This window comes from Triturus cristatus, chromosome 7 (assembly GCF_964204655.1).
Source record: "Triturus cristatus chromosome 7, aTriCri1.1, whole genome shotgun sequence".
NCBI classification, from domain to species: domain Eukaryota; kingdom Metazoa; phylum Chordata; class Amphibia; order Caudata; family Salamandridae; genus Triturus; species Triturus cristatus.
In genome coordinates this window covers 285,734,558-285,755,303 of record NC_140590.1, presented here as the reverse complement: position 1 = coordinate 285,755,303, position 20,746 = coordinate 285,734,558, and the positions used below count along the sequence as shown (strand labels likewise).

At 46.9% G+C, this 20,746-nt stretch overlaps 1 protein-coding gene across 2 annotated transcripts in view; it reads left to right on the top strand.

Annotated features, from left to right (window-relative positions):
- Window positions 1–6,628: 6,628 nt before the first annotated feature.
- LOC146809444 (ferritin, lower subunit-like) overlaps window positions 6,629–20,746 on the top strand; it is a 31,859-nt gene continuing 17,741 nt past the window's right edge. The window contains exons 1-2 of one of the 2 annotated variants that reach the window (XM_085616294.1): window positions 6,629–7,040; window positions 8,818–8,964. In XM_085616294.1, coding sequence (XP_085472420.1) covers window positions 6,939–7,040; window positions 8,818–8,964 — 249 coding nt within the window. In that variant the 5' untranslated portion in view covers window positions 6,629–6,938. Of the gene's footprint in view, window positions 7,041–7,064; window positions 7,145–8,817; window positions 8,965–20,746 lie in introns of those variants that run through there. The other variant, XM_085616295.1, reaches the window with a different exon arrangement.

Sequence of the window (20,746 nt, the reverse complement as noted above, 5' to 3'; positions counted from 1 at the left end):
CATAATGTTATTTTTATCTACCAGTGATAGTCATTCTGTCTTTGATGATCTACATACCGCCACCCCTGTGGAATGTTTCTGATCGAATCCTGTTGTTTGGAAGTATAAGTGAATAAATGAAACCCTAGAGAGCGGTAACTCTTGTTGTACAGAAACGACATATCGGCAAGCTTGTATATCTGTAACTCGCAGGGGCAGCGCCCAGGGAGGCAGGGCAGTCGGGTTATTTGTACTGGTGTTTGCACGGATAAGAGCGCTTTTTAAGGCCATTATCAAAGCCTGGCGCTACCACACCCCGCCCCCCTCCCTGACTTCCATGACAGCCCCCGCATACAGAGCCTGGACCTGCAAAAGGAATGCAGAGAGCAGAGTAGGACGGGACAGAACTAGGGGTGGACGTAACTTGCGTGATTCAGTGTAGTATAATCACGCAGACTTACCCCAAAATTCAGCGAGATTCAGCTTGAACTACGCATGAAGAGTAATACTGCATTTAGCGCAAAAATGTTCCCCTGCATCTAAAATGGATGCCAGGATGAGAAGTAGCGCTAAATGCAACAAACACAAGTAGCAAGTGTGAGCAGCCACTCGCTAAATGTGCTCTTTCCCCAACTTACTGTCGACATTTAACGTTATTCCCTTAGCGCAAAATACACCCTTGCATCCAAAATGGAAGCGAGGATGCATTTTGCGATAAGAAACAGCACTGAGTGCAGCAGAACACAAATAGCGAGCGTGAGTGGACGCTCGCACTCATTAAATATGCGCTCGCATTAGGAGTTTTCCCCCCAAATTACTTTAGTTACGCAGAGGGTAATCACGTAATTGTCTGCAATACCGCGTCAAAGAGTAACGCTGAATTACCTAAATTACTCCTATTACTTCGGGGTAGTTGAAATTCTGCCCAGGCCGAGACAGAGCACAGGTCAGGGGAGCAAAATAAAAGTGGCCCTCATTAGTGAATTAGATTTTCTATTAAAAAGTTCCTTGGGGAGAACTGCAGACCCAGGCAAAGAGTTCTTCTAATTGTAGGTATGCCTCAAATTTTACCATCATATGGCACAGGTTTTCCATGGAGGAGAGCCCACAAAACCCAATGCAAAGCGATGTTGCAATCTGTCAGTCACCTAAAGTACCCATGAAAACATCATTTGGTTTTACATCTTTGTCCTCAACAACTCCTCCTTTCAGTGTCCACAGGGTGCTCAGCCTACCCGTCCCAAAGAGCACCAGGGCATTTACCCTCCATTGCTGGCTGCACCCCACGCTCCTGTGCAGCAAGGTATCTTGGTGAGCCCTGCTGTGCCCGGGCCAGCCTATCAGCCGCAGGAACCCCCTACACACCTGATGATGGAGCACTAACCATAGTGACTGGCAAAATAGTGCCAATGGTGCTCTGTCCTAGACCTGTCTGCCATGTTCCACACAGGGCTGTGCGACCAGTGTGACCACATTGGGCGCTGACCTGGGGGGGGACTAACCTCAGGGGGGGCTGTGTTTAGCAATAATTTAGGATTTAAAAGCACCTGCTGCAGATATCCTTGTGCGTACAGGTTTCAGGCAGAAATTAAAATGCCATGATAACTAATGCGATTAATGTTCCTGCTAGAGAGAGAGATCAGAGTTGTGTCTAGAGGCAGTTTTGACTCACCGTAAAGTAGTGAAGAGGGTTAATATGCCTGCTGCAAAGAACAGATCTGTATTTTATGTGGGTAGCTTAGGGGCTTAGTAAAGCCAGCCTTTACCAGGGCTTTAAAACAAATTACATGTATGTAAGAGAGGGGCTACGGAGAGATGAGGGGCACTTTTACAGGGTGATAATGAGGGAATCCAGAGTGGAGGTCATATTGGAGGGTGTCAAAAAAGATTGTCGCACAGGGCGCCACCAGCACTAAAGCTGGCCCTGGTTGCACACCAGCGATTCTTAACCTTTTGACTTCTGGGGATCCGCACTTAATCATTACTGGAATCCAGGCACCCCCTCTGAATCATTACTGGAATCCAGGCAACCCCACTGAATTATTACTGAAATCCGGGGCCCCCGCTGAATCATTACTGGAATCCGGGGACGCTCTCTGAATCATTACTGGAATCCAGGGACCCCCACTGAATCATTACTGGAATCCGGGGACCCCCTCTGAATCATTACTGGAATCCAGGGACCCTCACTGAATCATTACTGGAATCCAGGCACCCCCACTGAATCATTACGGAAATCCGGGGCCCCTGCTGAATCATTACTGGAATCCGGGGACCCTCACTGAATCATTACTGGAATCCAGGGACCACCACTGAATTATTACTGGAATCCAGGGAACCCTGCTGAATCATTACTGGAATCTGGGGACCCTCACTGAATTATTACTGGAATCCGGGGACCCTCACTGAATCATCACTGGAATCCAGGCACCCTCACTGAATCATCACTGGAATCCAGGCACCCTCACTGAATCATTACTGGAATCTGGGCACCCCCCGCTGAATCATTACTGGAATCCTGGGACCCCCACTGAATCATCACTGGAATCCAGGCACCCTCACTGAATCATCACTGGAATCCAGGCACCCTCACTGAATCATTACTGGAATCTGGGCACCCCCCGCTGAATCATTACTGGAATCCTGGGACCCCCACTGAAACATTACTGGAATCCAGGCACCCCCACTGAATCAATACTGAAATCCGGGGACCCCCGCTGAATCATTACTGGAATCCAGGCACCCCCACTCAGTCATTGATGTAAGACAGGGACCCCAGTCTAAGCAATTTCAATGATTTGAACCTCAAACAATATCAAGAAATATAGGAACAAACATTCATCAAAAATACACAAATGGGTATATATTTTATTTAACCCACACCTGCAACCACGGCACAAATTATGCCCTGCACGCAAAGGCTACTGGTTGTGTTCTTGAGATGTTGCACTACTGGCTCTGTCAATGTGATTCAAAGTAAAATTTCAGTCAGTGGATACTGAGGCATGCTATGCCGACATCATGGCGCTACTTACGGAACACAGATTCTTCTGTTAACTCCACAAAAACATCACTCAGGTGAAAACGGTGGCTTCATCATCAACCCCAGAGCATCATTCCACTCCATGTCAAGACCACCACTTACAGAGCCAGAGTCCGGTTTCATTTTTGTAGCGAAAAACCTTTAAATGCGCGTTTTGGTTTTAAGTAGGATGTTATTTGTAAACAACAGCACTGTTGAGGATCTTGTAATTGTAACTCAGAGCATTAGTATAATGTTTTCTGTTTGATAGATGTGGCAAGAGACATTTTATAATTCTAATCATGGCAATGCCTTTCCAAAACGGTAAATGTATACGGCACAAAACAGTTGGCGACAAAAGCCAAGAAGCTGATCTATAATTTGGCTAACAATACTCTGTCCCTCAGGGTGGCGGAGGACTTTACATCCACTTAATGTCTGGCAAATTTACAGTTCACCGCTGGACCAGCTGTGATCTCTGTACCTTGAAAGGAAACACCATCATGGCAGTTCCAGCCAAGGTACACAATGTTTTTTGTTTTTTTAAAACAAGTTCCCTAATTAGGAGTTTGTTATGAAAAAATTAAAAAATGTATGGCCTTCACACCAACAGAATATTTTCACCTAGGACTAAGGGTCATTATTTGTTTTTTGTCTGTCCCTCATTGTGGTGACAGATTCAAAGAAAACTGAACCACACAAACTCCACTCTAGCTAGGGTGGGCGGGCTAATGTCTTTCCTCCATCTGTCCAAACTCTGTTGGGCCATCGACTAAAGCTTTTCGCCAACAGATCCAACAGAGGCTAGGTCCGACAGCTGGTGGTCCTCCCAACCCTAAATGGGCAGAACATCAGTTTGGTAGACACTGTATTATGCCACGTTTGCGACAGACTACCATGTCTGCCAAACTATAAATCCATCCCAAAGTAATTTAATCCTCTGTATAAACTGCTTTTGAAAAAATAGTAGGGCAAGAAAGTGTGCTGGGTAACCAGGGTTCTTTTGCTCCCTCTGTGTGGGGTATAATGTGCCAAAATGTCTTTTGTGCCAAATTTACTTGGAACATTTTGCTATTTTTAGGACTTGACACAGAGTTTTAGATACACTTCAGAGCTGATTTCTTAGCAAAAAAAATTAGAAAGTTAAAGAAAAAAGATTGCATTAAGAGGTTTGAGTGGTGAACAGTAACAGCTTCTTTAGAGCATCTCATTGTGTGATTGAGCCACATTTGTGTTAGTCCGCCAAAGGAGTGCTTCAGTTGCAGTGTATGGACCTGCAGACGAGAAGCATTGCTATAATGTTCCCCACCCACCACCGAAGAATCACTCCTGCTGCAGCACATTTTTAATAAGTGACATTGGGAAAGTAGATCCTCAAGTTCTTCTTTGAAATTGTCATAACAGGGGTGCCTATTTATATCCAAAAGTATAGAGTTGTGTATTTTGGGAGGACTCCCAGAGAGTAGTAGTCCCCGGTTTCATGCCTTTTTGAAGGATGAGATTTCCAGACAGAGGGAGTCTGCACTTCAGAGTGAGCAGAAACCTCCTGAAATAATTAAATAGTGTGCCAGACAATTTGCACCTTTCCTTTGCATTGCCTTGTGACCTATACAGGCCATCACATACAAGCTTCTGGGCCATGATTGCAATTTAGTATTGCTGTCTGCATTTTTTTTGTTTCCTATATACCCCACACTCCATATGTTGGCTTTTAGTTGGGCAAAATGCAATTTTCTACCCCTTTTGTAAACCTGCTTGCTTGTTGCTGTGAATTTTCCATGCATCCAGAATTTGGGCTCTTCTTTAAAAACTGTCATAAAATGTTGCTCCCATCTCCATACTTTGTAGCATTGCCTCATCATACAACTTCTATTAAACTGAGCCTCCAACATCATAAACATGATTATTACCCATGGCGTTTTATTTTCACATATCAAACATGACCCCTTCGCTGGCACATTCTTGTTAAAACTTGTTTGCCCTTGTCGCTTCTTTGCCCTCTCACCCACCAACTCTTCATGTTATTGACCCCTCTTTCCCCCCACCACTCGGTCCTTGCTTGCACATGGACCTGCCCCCTTACCCTGTCTTTTTATTGGTGCTTACCCCGTAGTGAAAACCAGCGGGGTAGCACTGTGGGCTGTGTGCGAGGATAACTTTGTGCACAGCCGAAATGCCAGTGCACACATATGATTTGTGCACAGAAGCAAAGAAGAGTGCAGATCAGTGGAGAATGTTGCACAAATGCTGTGAAGCATTCATGCATGTGTGAAATTGTGTGTGTGCAGGAGTAAACGGGTGTTTCATGGACAAATTGTGCACACATGCGTGAACACATAACCCTGGCAGCCACTTGCACAAGAAGCAAAAATTAGCATTTAAGAACCTGGCGGCAAAGGTGACAAGCAGAGAAAGGTGCACTGCACAGAAGTTAGTGCAAATTGTAGGGGAAACTGCACACTTTAGCCCATTTCGTGGTTGAAAGGAGAGAGAGCCTGTATCTGATTTGATCATCCACCACCACCACCACCACTAGGATCACCACACAAACTACCACAACCAGTCCCACTACCAGCTTCCTTGTGCCTTATGCTGATCTTCTCACACTCCTTTTTTATATCTCACAGTGCTTTTCTCCTCCTTACTCACTCCATCCATATGCCTCATACTGCTCTCCTTCACACTCACCATCCTTCTGTCTCACACTGCTCTTCTCCTCCTCGCTCTCCGTCCTTGTGCCTCACACTGCTCTTCTACCCCTCACTCTCCATCCTTCTACCTCACAATGCTCTTCCCCTTCTCACTCTCCTACCATCTCCCTCACACTGCTCTTCTACACCTCTCTACTTCCTTATGCCTAATGCTGCTCTCTTCACTCTCCTTCCTTCTGCATCACACTACTCTTCTCCTCATCACTCTCCTTTCATGTCCCTCATCCTACTCTTATCCTCCTCTCTCCTTCCTTATGCCTCATACTGCTCCCCTCACTCTCCTTCCTTCTAGCTCACGCTAATCTCCTCCTCACTCTCCTCCTTCTCCCTCATACTGCTCTCCTCACTCGCCTTTCTTCTGCCTCATGCTACTCTCCTCCTCATATTCTTTGATTGTCCCTCATGCTGTTCTTCTCCTCCTCACTCTCCTTCCCAATTCGTAAACACTGCTCGTCTTCTCCTAACTCTATGCTTCATACTGCTACACAGCTAACAATTACAATCTAAACCACATACTGCCAGAACACATCACATACATACACTCAATAACACATTGCTAAAATACACCATTGGCAAAGCCAAAAACTCTAAATTAAACAAATGAGAGACTTGTTGCGTTTGTGTGTGTGAGAGAGATTGCTTGCTGTGTCTGTCAGTGGAAACATGGCCTGTGCAATCCGGTGCTCGTGTACATCGATGCAATGCCCATGGTCGGAGTTCGCGTTATATAAAACTGCACCAAAAAAGCCAAAGGGCTGGTGAGATGCTGCCCTCCCAAGATTCTTAGGTCCAGACGTGATGTGCTGCTCCAGGCCGGGTTTTGTCTGTGAATTCTGTGACATGTAGTCTAATTTAATCCATTACACAGGACTACAAGTCCCAGTATTCAAAGGAAAAAAAGCAGCACCTCACGCATAGACCTAGTGTTATTTACTGCTGACAGTTGGGGCGTTTGAGGTATGTTCTGCTTGCTATGTGTGTAATACGGGTGTGTTGTGTGTGAGTGACGTGGGTGTCTGTACGAGCGGGAGATCTTCGAAGTACCGTTGGTGTGGGTGTGGTCGTTGGGCTGGCTGTGTCTGTGAGAGTGTGATTAGAGAGGCCTCAGTGACTGCTGCTCGCAGAGTGGGCGGAGCTTGTGGGATCCTGCGGGGTCCGTCTGGCAAGGGGAGGGGTAGAAACCAGCCTCTCGTTCAACCACCGCTCCACATGCAGAACCAACTAAGATGGAGTCACAAGTCAGACAGAACTTCCACCAGGAGTGTGAAGCCGGCCTCAACCGCACCATCAACCTCAAATACCACGCCTCCTATGTGTACTTGTCCCTGGTGAGCAGCGGCTGGGGGCGCGGGTTGTGGCTTTGTTGGAGTGCACGCGCGTGCCTGGGGGAGGAGTAACAATGCCACTGCTCGCCTGCATACTCGTTTTCATTGTGCGTTTCTCGTGGCTATGTTCCTCTGTCCTTTGTATAAATGGCGTTCGCGAACGTTTGCGTTTCTAGTGCACACCAGTGTGAGGGGGCTGACTGCTTTTTGTGCTGTTACCGCTGTGTTACTTGAGCGTACATGCCTTTACCTACAGTGCCCCCTCCTCCTCGTGCTATTCCGTGCCGGAGTCTGCCTGACTTCCTTGACCATTCACATTAAGATGTTCTAAATTTAAATCCTTAGGCCATTATCATTGCCTGGGTCCCCAGAAATTCTTCGTCCTAAAGAGACCCCGTAACGCGAGAGGGTCGTAACGTCGTCGACTTTTAAAAAGGGAGAGTCCTAGGATACCAGCAAAATTCTAATTGATTGAATTGACAAATTGATTCCACAAGAGACCTCCCAGTATATTCCATTAACCAACCGTTCCGCTTTTTATTAGTCACTGAATAATATGTCATTGTTGGTTTTGGCCACTATCCTGGGGCACGAGCGTCACTTGGATCACCTTTTATCTCATGTGTGTGTATATAGTGTGAATACACAGTGATAGATTAACCCTTTTTCTTATGATTTTTATTTACAAAACAAAAGTTACGCCCATTTTTGGCTGAAGTGGGCTTGAGAGAAATTCATGGTCTGTAGGCTTGAATTCTTGAAATCTGGATGGATTCCTTGTTTGTCTTATATAATAACGTAGTTAGACAGGTTTAACCTCCCATTCTAATTACAAAACTGAAGTTTGTTAAAAGGAAGTAATACTCCTTATCATATCTTCCATATCTAATGTTTAAATGAGTTCCTTCTGAACATTGTTAATTGGCTGACTAGCTATACCCAGTTCACAGGGACATATGGGTTGCTCTTGTTTTTTGTTCTAATGCATAACATTTAAAGCACTTTTGCCAGTCCGTATGCCACCCACTTACGTTCAGCAAATATCAAGAAGCCTGTCTTTTTAACTATGGGTAGGATACCATCAGAATAAAAGATCCATTTATTGGGCATACCCTGATGTATTTTTAAACTAACTATGTCCCTGGCCAGTATACCATCTTTATAACAAACTCCCTGCAAAGGTTGAACCCACCTGGGTGGTATTATCCTGCGCAGTTGAAAAGAATAATACCACCCAGCAGAATAATACCACCCAGGTGGGTTCAACCTTTGCAGGGAGTTTGTTATACAAATGTTATACTGCACAGGAACAGGTATCCAGTTAGTTTAAAAATACCTTCGGGTTTGACCAAGAAATGAATCTCTTATTCTATGGGTACCCTACCCGTAGTTAAAAAGACATGCTTCTAAATAAAGCATGCCACTATGAAGGTGTGTGCATAGTCTTCTTGCACAATTCCGATATCAAAAGATATTAAGGAGTCCAACGCAAATTGGAACCAATATTTACACCATCAGTTGAGGGTACAGGTTCTAATAAGCCCTGAATACCTGCTCTTTAATTTGAAAGGGAGAGTAACTGCATGTTTCAGTTTCTCTGAGTGCTGCTTCACAGTGCTGTGCTTAAGGGAAGAGGAAAAGTGTGATAGTCATCCATTTATAGTTCGTCTTTAGTGTAATGTTTTGCATTTGGCGATGGGACCCCACAGCAGAACTTACCGTTCTAGATATGTTCACGCCTTACTGTCTAACACCCTTTCTGTTTTTTTCCCCGCACAAGTCTAACTACTTCGACCGTGATGACGTGGCTCTGCAAAACTTCTCCCGCTTCTTCCGCGAGCGCTCAGCATGCGAGAGGGAACTGGCAGAGAAGCTAGTCAAGTACCAGAACGAGCGAGGTGGACGAGTCTTCTTGCAGAGCATAGAGGTACTGTTCTCCCCTGCCCCAACCCCTCTTACACACCGGCCCCGGAGTCTGACCGGCCTATACTGGCTTCCTGGGCTCTCTGAAAGGCTAGTAGCACCGTGGTCCTTCCGGTCTGATTCCCCCGCTCTCCATCATAATCCTGCTTGCAAGGTTTTGGTGGAGTGATGCTAGACGCCATCTTGAACAAGCATTTGCAATGCAAAGGTCTCGCATTTGTGAAAATTGGAGCTATTGGAGGTGTAGATTACAATGTTTTTACTTTTGATTTTTGTTTCAACCACATCATACAATGGACCAAGAACAACACCGGGGAATGACTAGAACACAGCCAGGTCATACAAAGGACCAAACGCAACTCTAGGCAATGCGCAGAACACAAACTACAAAACAGTATGACAATGCAGACTGTCCAGTGTCCGCCTCATCCATCAGTTCAGTCACTCATCATTCACATAGCTACTCATCCACTTATCCAAACGCTTGATCCTGTATCCTTCCAGCCATACATCTATTCAGCTGTATACCCAACCACCCTTCCATGTACCACCACAGCAACATAAAATAGTAGAACACCATTCGGGTCTCCAATCCACATTATTATGCATCAATCCATTTTCCTTCTTTTCATAACGGTATTGAACCACTCAGCAGCCACTTGTGTATCGGTCTGCACGTTACTCAAGTAACCACATATGTATCTGTCTGCATGCTTTCTCGTTCATCTGCAACACAAGATGGGGAGCGCTCTGACAGGTTGGAGCCCCTGGCGGCCTGAGGGCTGGGCCACGTCAGTCGCGAAAAATGTTACATTAAACCAGAGGTCTTCAAACTTTTGGATGCCGAGACCCCCCTGTCAACATTTTGAGGCGTAAGGACCCCCTCGTGACAAAAATGTCTAAACCTGTTGACTAAATTGCGTGGGATGAAAATGTAAATAAGGTTATGTGATGCCGCGTATTTTGGGATAGCATTGCTTCATTATTTTGATATTTGTTACACATAGTAACGCTGAGGAAAGATTTCACCCAATCAGTACCCATTTATAACCAAAATACAGCAATTATCATCAGAAAGATTTCAAGTCAACCTTTGTGAAGGGCCTTCCACTCTGCAGCATTACGTGCTGCCACATTAGAAGCTCACCTGGCCCTGACCGGAAGAAGCAGGGGTCCCTTAAAACCCTGGCGGTTTTGTGTAGAGTTAAGCCTTTTACCCATGCAGCTTTCCTCTCACCCCCTCCCTTCCATCCCTCTCTCCTCTCCTAACCCCGGATCCCTCTCTCACTTTGCAGGTCATTTTCTTTCACCCCTTTTTACATTTTCTGAACTCTCCCCATTCAACCTCTCACTTCACCTTTAATCACCTCTTGCCATTCTGTCCTTTCACTGCCCTCATCTCTAACAGTCTCTCACATTTATCTCATGGCCTCTCTGGCCCTGTCACCTCCCGTGCTCCTCAGCACTTCTCATTCACCTCGTCTCTTCATTCAAATTTTTGTCTATTTGTATCTTACACCTCTCCAGTCCCCCCATTCCTCTTTCACATCTCCCCTTTGTTCTAACAGAAGCCCTCACCTTTGGATCACACTCACTTCTTGCGTGTCCACACTTCTCTTCGGCAATTCACATTTCTCCTCATCCCTGACCTCTTCAATCAAATTCTCTCACTCCCTTGCTGTCCTCTCTCATTTTGGGTGCGGATGCAAGTTCAGAATGGGATGAATGAATGTATGATTACTGATGGGCTTGTTTGAGTGAGTTGCATATTGAGTAGTGAGGGGGACAGGTGAGTGAAGTGTCACATGAGTGCAGGATGAGTAGTGTACTCGTGTGACTGCAGGTTGAGGTATAGTGTGAGCAGGACAAGTGCATTTTGAGAGCAGAGTGATCACTGTGAGTGCAGGGTGAGCGGGTGAATGGTGCAAGTGCATGGTGATCAGTGTGAGTGCATTGTGATCACTGTGAGTGCAAGGTGAGCGGGTGAATGGTGCAAGTGCATGGTGATCAGTGTGAGTGCATTGTGATCGCTGTGAGTGCAAGGTGAGCGGGTGAATGGTGCAAGTGCATGGTGATCAGTGTGAGTGCATTGTGATCACTGTGAGTGCAGGGTGAGCGTGACAATGAAGGGCGAGAATGAGGAATGAGTTGTCTGAATGCAGGGTGCATTCCCAGACCCATGAAGTAACTCAGCATGTTATTGACGGGGCGTAGACTTTAAGATCTAAGTTAAACTATTGCGGCATTAATCGGGGATCGAGGGTGAAGGAAATAAATAATGTGCTGATCCTGCAACAAACTTCCAGTCCTATGGTTAGGGTTGCCAGCAGATTATTTTGGTGGCCCAGTCGCTACAAAAAAAAACAATCACCTAAAGCGGTATTTTCAGCGCTTATCTGTGCATACTTCCCAGGGCCGGCTTTAGTGCTGGTGGTGCCCTGTGCGACCATGTTTGTTGGTGCCCCCCACAATGACCACCCCCACCACGGATTCTCTCACTAGCACCCTTTAACAGTGACCAAGTCTCCATAACCCCACACTCTCAGATGCATTGAATTAGTTATATAGTGCCACTCATACCAGTGTAGGGTGTCCGAGCACTTTGCATCACACACACATTACTCAGAGACAATCATAAGTGTGTAAATCAGTGTATAGGAAATGTTACATAAGCCAAAGGACTAAAAGTATAGGAGTCACATGTCATCCATACTGGTAGGCAGTATAGTTCAAGAGTGCTTGGTGTGGAGAAGCACAAACTCAGAGTCAAAAAAGAAACAGCATAGATGGGAGTTTCCTTTAATAATAAGAATTGATTTCTAGCCAAATTAACCCTTTTTGCAACATTAATCAATGGTCTAATAATGTATTCTTTGTAGTGTGCATGCTGTTCTAGGATGAAAGTTAATAGCTCACTATTCTCTATTAGGACTTTAAGTTATAAATTGCAAGTAACAAAAGGATGTCCCTTTTGAAAGCAGTAACCTGCTGATCTCTTCACATCATACACACTCTGTAATCTACTTGGCACACGTTCTTTGCAGCGGGCATATTAACCCTCTGCACTAACTTCACCAAGTCAAAACCTCAACTATACAACATTCTGATCTCTCTCCAGGAAGATAATTAATCACACCAGTTATCTTGACATTTATGTGAGGCCTGGTAATTGCCGGGGAAAGAAACGTGCTTCAAAAGCACAATAAACTTTCAAAAACGGCGCCCCCAGGAAGCCAACTTTGTATTCCTTTCCATGAAATGCATTCTCACACTACGGCAGTGAATGTAAAATCCAAATGTAAGGAATAGGCACAGTGGGGACCCAGGGGGTACTGGAACCAGCAAAAAAACCTAAGCCTCTGTAACCAGTTTACAAAGGCATGTTAAATGGTCTTTAAAGACCTGTGAAAAAACACGGGGGTGCCGGAGATAGGAATCCAGACACTGCCCAGCTGAGCCCCCAGCAGCTCAAGTTTCACTGCAGCAGCCCGGGCTGAGACACAGGACGGGGGAGGGGGGGGGGGGGGGGGCTGAAGCCCTTGGGCCTGGGCAGAAGTGTGACTGGGAAGGCGCGACCCCCTTTGCATCACACCACGGCCCCCCTGGGGGTCGCGCCCCACAGTTTGAAGACCCCTGCATTAAACGGACAGCACAAAAACACTCCGCAGGCTAAAATGAGCAACATCCCGACAGTGCACATGCTTAACATCAACAGGACTACAAAGCCATGCATAACAACAATGTGAACTCCACCCCAATCATTACATTATATAGCACTTTAGTGGCTAACAACGCAAGTAAAGGCTCGAAAATCCCAGCGGGCAGAGAATGTCGTCTAAGGAGCTGGGACTAGCTGAGGGAGTCACACGTGACGCGCCTACTTCCACCATGGTTATTAAAAAGGTTCAGGCTGCCGCTGAGCCTTGGGGAGCTGCGCTCTGCGTGGCCTGATAGGCAACGGGCGCTTCAGTGCCTGCCAAAAAGCCTGAGCTGAGCCTGGCTGACCCGCAGAGAGATGGGGAGCGCTCTGACAGCTTGGAGTCCCTGGCGGCCTGAGTGTTGGGGCACCGTCAGTCGCCAACAATGTTACATTAAATGGACGGCTAAAATGGGCAACATCCCGACAGTGCACATTCAGCAGCTTCTGCAAGGCTGGTATTTATCCGGAGCCGTGCAGCTGGCCGGCTGGCCATCCGGGGAACTGGCTGGGGGGGCGAAACCGAGTCCGCTCATTTTAAGAATGAAAATAAAGAGGGTGTAAAAGTGGCGCGGCGCACTGTACCTTCCAAAGGGGGGCATCTGTCTGGGCTTGACACGAGAGATGGGGTGCAGGACTTCTTGACATAACCCGGAGTGTGATTCCCGGCGCACTCACCACGCTCCACACTGAGGCACGCCTTGTGGTTTATGCACATTGCACTTGCCTCTTCCTGAGCTAAGGTGTGGTCTGTGTACACTGTACTGGCCTCTTCCTCAGCTGCACTGTGGCATCTGTGCACTTTGTGGTCTGTGAACACTGCACTGGCCTCTTCTGAGCTGCAGTGTGGTCTGAACAAACTGTACTTGTCTCTTCCAGATCTGCACTGTGTGCTCTGTGGACACTGCACTCGCCTCTTCCTAAGCTGTGCAGAGTGGTCTGTACGCATTTCACTGAGGGCTCACCGTGTGATCACTGCACTCGCTCCAGCTGGAGTCTGCACTGGGTGGTCCACTGCAGAGTGTGTTGTGACTCTGTGCACGGTACACCACGTGTGCATGGTGATGGTCTCCGGCATGGTATAGAGGAGCCTGCAGTGTGCTCTCTCCGCTACACACAGCTTGTGGTGACCTGTCACTGTGCATCGTAAAGGATACAAGCTTGAGTCGCCCGCCTCCTCTGTGCACAGCCTTGGATGCGCAGTGAGCTGTGACGTCTCGTAGCCCATTGATCGCATACAATCTCCTGTGTGCACTGTCTGGGAGTGCTGTGCACACGGCCCAACTGGGTGTACGGAGTGAGAGGCCGTTCTCTCTCGGACTGGACTGCCAGGCTGTGCGCCCTCATTGTACACAGCTTGGACTCTGGCCGCTGGATCAGCTGTCTGCATTGCATGCTGGATCCAGTGTGTTGTGGTCTGTCTGACCGCACGGAGTACTCAGTGTGCACTCAGCTGTGGACCCAGGTCGCTGGCTACAGAGTTAGGGGGCACGGCGTGTGCCCTGGACTCTCTGACTGCGCAGTGCACGTTGTCTGGGGTGACCGTGCACACTCGGCTGAGGACCCGGGGCGCTGGCTGCAGAGTTTGGGTGGTACTGCGTATGCCATGGTCACTTATCGACTGGAAAGTTTACTCCTCGTGTACAGCGTGGTCTGTGGCTTATTATGCTGCAGAGTTTAATGGAGTGTCCTGTGGTATCTGTCAGATTCCAAGGTGCACTCTGTGTGGTGTGCACACTCAGCCGTGTGTCGCGTGGTCTCTGTTTTAACTGGTTGCAGAGTTTAGGGGCTGGAGCGCGCGCGGGAATCGAGCTGTCTGGATAAAGAGGGGGTGGCCCCCATCCGGCTGCCGCAGAGCCTTGGGGAGCCGTGATCTAAATGGCCGATGCGCGCCTCAGTGCATTTCTACAGATTAACGCTCAAGCTTGTGGTAACTTTCCGTGCACTACCTGAAAATAACAATCTGTCGCCATTGCGGAACAGCAGACGCTTGTTAACATCGCGTTTTGTCCCAAAAAAAGTGTATACACCGAGTAATGAAGGGGAGAGTGTCATGCCGCCAGTAAAGCAGCCAGCCCAGGTGGGCGGGCTAAAAGTGGACCGAGCAGTAACAAGGAGGGATTAAAAAGCCTCCTTCGCAATAGAAAGGCAGCGTTTAGCATAAGCTATGACGCAAGCCAATGGAAAGAAGGGGCGGGCCTTAAAGTCCCCTTCGGAAATCGTATTGATTACAAAAAGTCCTTGCAGAGCGAGGAGCGCGCATGCGCGCTCCAGCGCTAGGTCTACGAGACCTAAAAATAAAATTGTAATAAATTACCATTTTATTTTTCAAAACCCCAGCAGCAGAAAGCAGTGATGGGCAGGCAGGGCACTTAGGTTTAAAGTGTGCATGTCTTTTTGGCCAGCCGTCTTGCGATAGCCAGCCAGACATGCGCAGTTTAAACCTCTCTAACTCAGATGTCTTTGACAGCCGGGTTAGAGACAGCTTAGGGCTCCAGTGTCCTCGAGAGAGGCCACTCCCTCTAATCCTGGCGCTGCTTTTATGGTGCATGAAAGCAGCACCAGGATTGGTTACTGCTGCTCCCTAGTCCCGCATTGGAGCCTGCCTGGAGAACAGAAGACCTGAGTGAGGAGGACGTCACCCCAGGATTAAAGCAAATGTTTTTTTAATGTATTTATTTTATTTTTTTCCCTTCCACCCCACCCTACCAGCCTTCTCACATGCCAGCCGCCACTGGAAAGGAAAGCAAAGAAAAATAACATTAAAGCCAACCAACAGTAAGCAATGGTCAGGCTCTAAGCCCACTGTAAACTCATAGGTGACAGCTTTTTCTGTCTGGTAGGCTCAACCTAAAAAGTGCAGTATCCACCAGGCAGGCACTAACTTGTGCCTGCGTTGGGACCACCATAGCAATGAAAGGCTTGGATCTGCTGGTCTGTGTTTTAAGACAGGGACAGTCAGAATGTTGAGGTAGGGGTAAGGATCCTTTCACAGGCTGGTGCAGTATGTCATTGCACCCACCCCAAGGTGGGACGCACGAGGAGGTCCTGATCCTCCCCATGCACCCACCCCTAAGGGTGCAGACTGTGTGGCACTTCATAGGCACAATCAGCGCAGCTCTCGACAGACCGTGCGCCATCTGTAATTCTGCACAAGTGCAGGGTCATAGATGTTCGTTCATTGCAATAGACGGTTGCAAATGCCTGTTGCGCATCCGAGGCACTTTCTGAAATATGGCAAAAGTTATTTAGATACTGGAGACCACACGAGCACCAACCTTCCTTTTATATTTAACCCAGTCACTTGACCTCGCGACCCGGGTGTTGGGTGCATGTGTGAGTGACGGCCTTTTTAACAAGGGACCTTCCTGATGACAGGCCCTGATACTAAGCACCCCCCTGCGCCTTAGCCCACCCACATCTTCACTAAGTTGGGTGAGTGCATGCAGTTCTTTTTTCTCCCAATTAAAGTACAGCTCAGTCATGCTTGAAGCTTGTTGACAGCAGTGCCTGGCCTGGAACAACTTGATGTCACTGCTATTGAACTGTTTGCATGAAGTCACCCAGCTGTAGTTTGAGCCATTGCTACAACTCGGAGAGACATGGCTACCAAGCTTCTCAGGCTCGTGCGTAATGAGCTGCCCAGTCCAGGGTCTTCTCGTTGAATTCTGGGACTTGTAGTCTGGCCTTAATATGGAATAAACTCGACTGCAATTCCCAGAATAGACTGGAGCATCTAGTCACAAATGGACCTAGGAAACTTGGCTGGGCTGGAGAGAACCTGCAGCAACATGCGTGTTTTACTGCAAAAGCTATAAACAAGAAAAACAGGAGCAAGCCCGTTACCCCAGCTGAGACCGGGTAAATGTAATAACAAAAACAATGTCTCAACAGGGAAAATAAGTCTAGGGACCAATAAATACACAATTTAATCGAAAAACCAAGGAGGGACAAGAGAGACCAAGGAAATGAAAAAAAGAGACAAATTTTATGATTAAATACACAATTGGTATATACAAGTTGGAATAACCATAACAAACATATGTGCACTGACAGTGAAGTGAACAAGTGAACGACGCAGTGACATAAGTGTTAAGATGACAACATGGTGTGGCAAGATAATTTGAGTAAATTCAGGGTCGAGGAAGAATATATACAATGAACAGTTTGCAAGTTATCTTTAAATCACAAAGGGCCCTTTAACTAGCCACAAATAATGCTGTCCGGTCGACGACGTTTTAACCTCCTTGCGTTGAGGTCATCATCAGGACTATGGTTATCAAAGTATTTAAAAATACCAATTAGGACAAATGTATATTGAAGCCACAATGAAGGTCCGTCAATCTAGGGGGGTATCTTAAGGTGTCTATAAAGAACAAAGGAAGAACGAAGGCACACGAAAAAATCCGCCTTGAAGGATATTAGTTGCTGTACTGTGATCAGCAATCAGGAACGATATGTAAATCTGGAACTCAAGTCTGGGATTGTTCGGAGCATCCAGCGGTAGAAATCAACGCCGCTGTGTAAATCTGCGATTCGGATGAGGCTTGCCAAGTTGCCAAAAACGGGATCAGTCCAGAAGGAGTCACTTGGTCAGAACAAACAAAGCGTTTACTGCAAAAGCTAGACACATGCCTCGTTTTCAAGTATCAATGGGTCCATGCACAGCGGGGCCAGGAGGGAGGGGGGCTCGGCCCCTCCTCACGGTCCCTCTCTACCACCATGCCCTAACCCCCGCTCCCTCCCTCACCCAGCCAGCCCACCGGCCATTAGCATTCCCTCTCCGCAGCCTCCAACTGGCTGCAGCTGCTCTGCTCGGCGCGCTGGTCCCCCTTCCTGAATGCCCTGCCAGCCTCCCCGCATCCTCTTTCACGAGCCGCTCTCGGGCGCACACTCAGCGGCTTCTCCATCCATCTCTGCTCCGCTCTGACTGGAAATGTCGGGTGTAAAGTAGCAAGCGGCATCTCTTCCGACCAGTCCCCGGCCCCCGAGACTCCGAGGGGCTCCTGTGCGCCTCGGATCGTTTGTTTCGTTACCTCTGTGTTTGGCCGCGGATGGCTGGCTGCCCAGAGACCACCTTCCTCTCTTGGTGACATTCTTTGCGCACCCTCCCCCCCGCGTTGCTAAGGATCAGAATGGAGCGTTTCCCGTGGAGTCTGGGCTGCCTGAGCCTCCTACTCTGGCTGCAAGGTAAGCAAGTGTTGATGAAAAGTAAGCCTTGAAAAGTTTACCTGCAGAGCCTGTTCCCAGCTCTAGAGTTTATCAGATCCCGATTTTAGAGTGGGAGACCCATAACTTCAAGTCCCAGAATGCAAAGAGAACAACCTGAACTAGATCATTTACTCGTGCATAGACCAGGATAAATTGAGTACGCTGTTATTCGCAGAGAATATTCAGTCTAAAATCTGTTTCATAAACTTTGTTTTTCCACTCCTAAATTAATTTACTGTGTGTGTGTCAATTTGCCACCAGGGAATGGGGTGGCCTTCACAGGGGGGGCATGCCCTGTACGTTTAACACTCACAATCTTGCACAACCGCCTCTCCAACCCTGACGTTTTTGTTTGCCTTTTTCTGCCGTACCACTTGGACGGCCTCGCCTGCTAAAAGGTTTCTTATCTTTATGGGGCCATGTGTTTGGCCCCATAAAGATAGGAAACCTTTTACTTCAGAAGGAAAGCAGGCGAGGCCGTCCAAGTGGGATGGCAGAAAAGCAGAGCAAAAAGGTCACCAACAGCTCTTTCCCAATGGCTGGCTGCCGTTTAGCAGAAACGGTGACGCCGGCCAATGGGAAAGAGGGGCGGGGCTTAAAGCCCTTTACTGAAAAATCCCCAAAACATTAAATTTCGCCAGCGAGACTGCGCATGTGCGCAGCCTACGCTAGCGAGACCAAAAAACTTAGTATTGGATGCAGGACAGCTCTTCATGTCAGCCCTGCTCAGTGCTTACAGGAGCTGTGGCTTTTGAGGTCTTGTATGGAGTAGAGAGGGCTTGTAAGAAAATCTTCCCAACACGCCCTGCTTCATGGTAAGAAGTTGAACACTTATGGAGACACTGAAGCCTGGCATTTACTGATTATACTTTATTTCCAAGACCCACATTAATGATTCAGTTTTTTTTCCCTCCGTTTTACAAAAAACAGTTGGCTGTCAAAGCTCACTCCCTCTCCCATACTATCTGGCATCCCTGAAGCCACTCACTACCTCTTTTCTCATCACCCTGATACTGTTGTGTGTGTGTGTGTGTGTGTGGTTTTTTTTTTTTTTTTTTTTTTTTTTTACTTCACTTTTCCTAATTTTTTATGAACACTTCGTCCTACACATCCTGTGCATCTCCTTCCTATCAGGGTTTTGGGTAGCCTACAAATCTGGTAAGTATTTATTTTTAAAAATCAGATGTACCTACACCTACATGATGAGTAATTGTGTAATGTGGCTCAATATTGACATCAGGGGGTTGTTAAGTATAGTCGTACTCTGGTGACACCATAAATCAAGTGGTTTTTAAATGTCGCCGGAACTCAGGTGGCAATATAGGACCATAATGCTGCCCAGAATTTAGTTTTATACTGCTCATTTTGGGGTAGTTAGTTTGAATGGGCTGTTATCTTTTAATTGCAGCAAACCATGGACCCTGGGATTAGAACGTTTAAGCTTTATTTACCTTGGTTTAATCAATTGTTAATAAAAACAAAGGGAAATAGTGAGTCAGTCGATTTTTGGTGCTTTACTGCATGCATACTCTATTTTCCACATAATATGCAATCTATGCCGATTTCACCAAAATGTAGTTTCTATCTCAAAGATATGCTGTGTGGTTTGGGAGCTGTCATTGTGATAATGAAATCCGAATTTCACAAGCAACTGCTAAATATTTTACAGTTCACTGTGACATGTGGATTTTTATACCACTGTATTCATGTGTAATGAAAGTACCAAAATATCTACTATATTTGAAAATGTTTCTGCTCTCAAGTCCTATAATTTTTTTGGGTGTGTGTATATACATATAGTTGGGAAGAGATTCAAGCTCAATTTGGTATGCCATTAGCTTTTCCTGGAAATCTTTTTATTACCTTTCTGAATCTTTCCGAGACCAAAATTCTCCAACCTGAGATCTGCAGGCTGGTGTTCCTCACTTTGGAAATTCGAAGCTATGGGTAGGTTCACGCTAGACACCACACCCTGTTCTGCTCAGCAAAGTAATGAGGAACGGACTCCCTGGAGCTGAGCTCCAAGAAATAATAATCAAGGTACATGTCCCTGGGTAGGTGATGTAATAATGTTCAGGATGTGTGTGTCCCTTCTAACACACCTGGTGCCTTTAATAATGAACAAATGAATGAAGGAGTTATTCATAATCGTACATCTAGGAATACATGTACTTACAAGCATGCGATCCCAGAGGATTTTTTTACATTTTCCCTCGTAAAACATACTTCAGAGTTAGTTAATTAGCAGCATAGATAAGTTGAGTGTGATGGTTATATTCATGGCTATTGAAACCCAACTGCACACAAGCTTAGTTCAATCAAATGTCATCTGCTCACGTGCAAGCACGTGCCTTGGCACACACATGCGCTGCTCTTGGTGCTGCAGCCCGGCGCTAAATTCCTTATCCTATCAATATATAGGTCACCTCGGTGCCTTGTGTGAAAGCAAGCCCAGGAAATTCTACTTAAGGCCCTGCAAAATAGATTACCTCCTCGTTAGTCTTCCTCGCCACATGACTAACAAAGTGAGCTTCAGCTCCACACCAGAACCCCCCCAAAGCAAAAAAAAAGTCAGCCTCCCATCCCTTCCCAATATGGCCGACCCATTACACCCCTGACCTCTATAAGAGGCGGGCCAGCCCAACCCTTCAGCCTGTTTTTTTTTGTTCTGCGCACGATTACGCTCCAGATGCGTGTTCAGGTAAGTGGTTTTTGCTTTAGCAGGTACCTGGTCGGTGGTCCTGCTCTTGCAGACCTGTGGGACCTAGGACTCTTCCCCCACCTTCCCCGGTTTCTAGCCGGTTAGGCTCTGCCTTAGCAAGCCTGGGTTTACAGGGGGGACGGCTGGGGTGGTTTGGGGCCATGCCTTGCGGCTCTT